At 38.4% G+C, this 466-nt stretch overlaps 2 protein-coding genes across 2 annotated transcripts in view; one reads left to right on the forward strand and one right to left on the reverse strand.

Annotated features, from left to right (window-relative positions):
* LOC119594021 (extended synaptotagmin-2-like) overlaps positions 1 to 466 on the forward strand; it is a gene marked incomplete at its 3' end in the record, with an annotated part of 82,615 nt that overhangs the window by 55,932 nt on the left and 26,217 nt on the right.
* The window catches only part of LOC119594022 (extended synaptotagmin-2-like), a gene marked incomplete at its 3' end in the record, with an annotated part of 15,454 nt that overhangs the window by 215 nt on the left and 14,773 nt on the right, over positions 1 to 466 (reverse strand). The window contains 2 exon segments of the mRNA XM_037943051.1: positions 1 to 68; positions 280 to 435. Of these exon segments, the coding sequence (XP_037798979.1) occupies positions 1 to 68; positions 280 to 435 (224 nt within the window).

Consider the following 466-nt stretch of genomic DNA (forward strand, 5'->3'; position numbering starts at 1 on the left):
ATTTCCGTCTCACCCTTTTCCTGAGGACCACCATCTCCATCATCAGTTTTGAGGGCAGTCTTCAAGATCTGTGAAAAAGAAAACCAAGATATGACTTCTAAAAATCTAGATCAAGGAGAGGCACAGAGTTTACAGTATCTATTTTAAATACATTACATTACATCACATTCAGCTAGACAAAGTAAAGGATCTTTATATATATTATAAACATGATATAGGAGTCATATCTATCATCACCAGTACTCACTGACTTGGGTAGGATTTCATATATGCACTCACCCTCAAAGTTATGTTCAGTTTCAATGTCGACAGACCTCCCGAGGCCCCACTTAGGCTGTAGTCTTCTCCAACGACTTCCATTTTACGCTCCTTCAAGAAAACGTTGAGGTCTAGCTCCACCTTACCTTGGATCTGGTTTGTCTTCTGATCAATTACCTGAAATAAGAGAGTAAGTAATTATACAAGT

The sequence above is a fragment of the Penaeus monodon genome, chromosome 33 (assembly GCF_015228065.2).
Source record: "Penaeus monodon isolate SGIC_2016 chromosome 33, NSTDA_Pmon_1, whole genome shotgun sequence".
Taxonomy (NCBI): Eukaryota; Metazoa; Arthropoda; class Malacostraca; order Decapoda; family Penaeidae; genus Penaeus; species Penaeus monodon.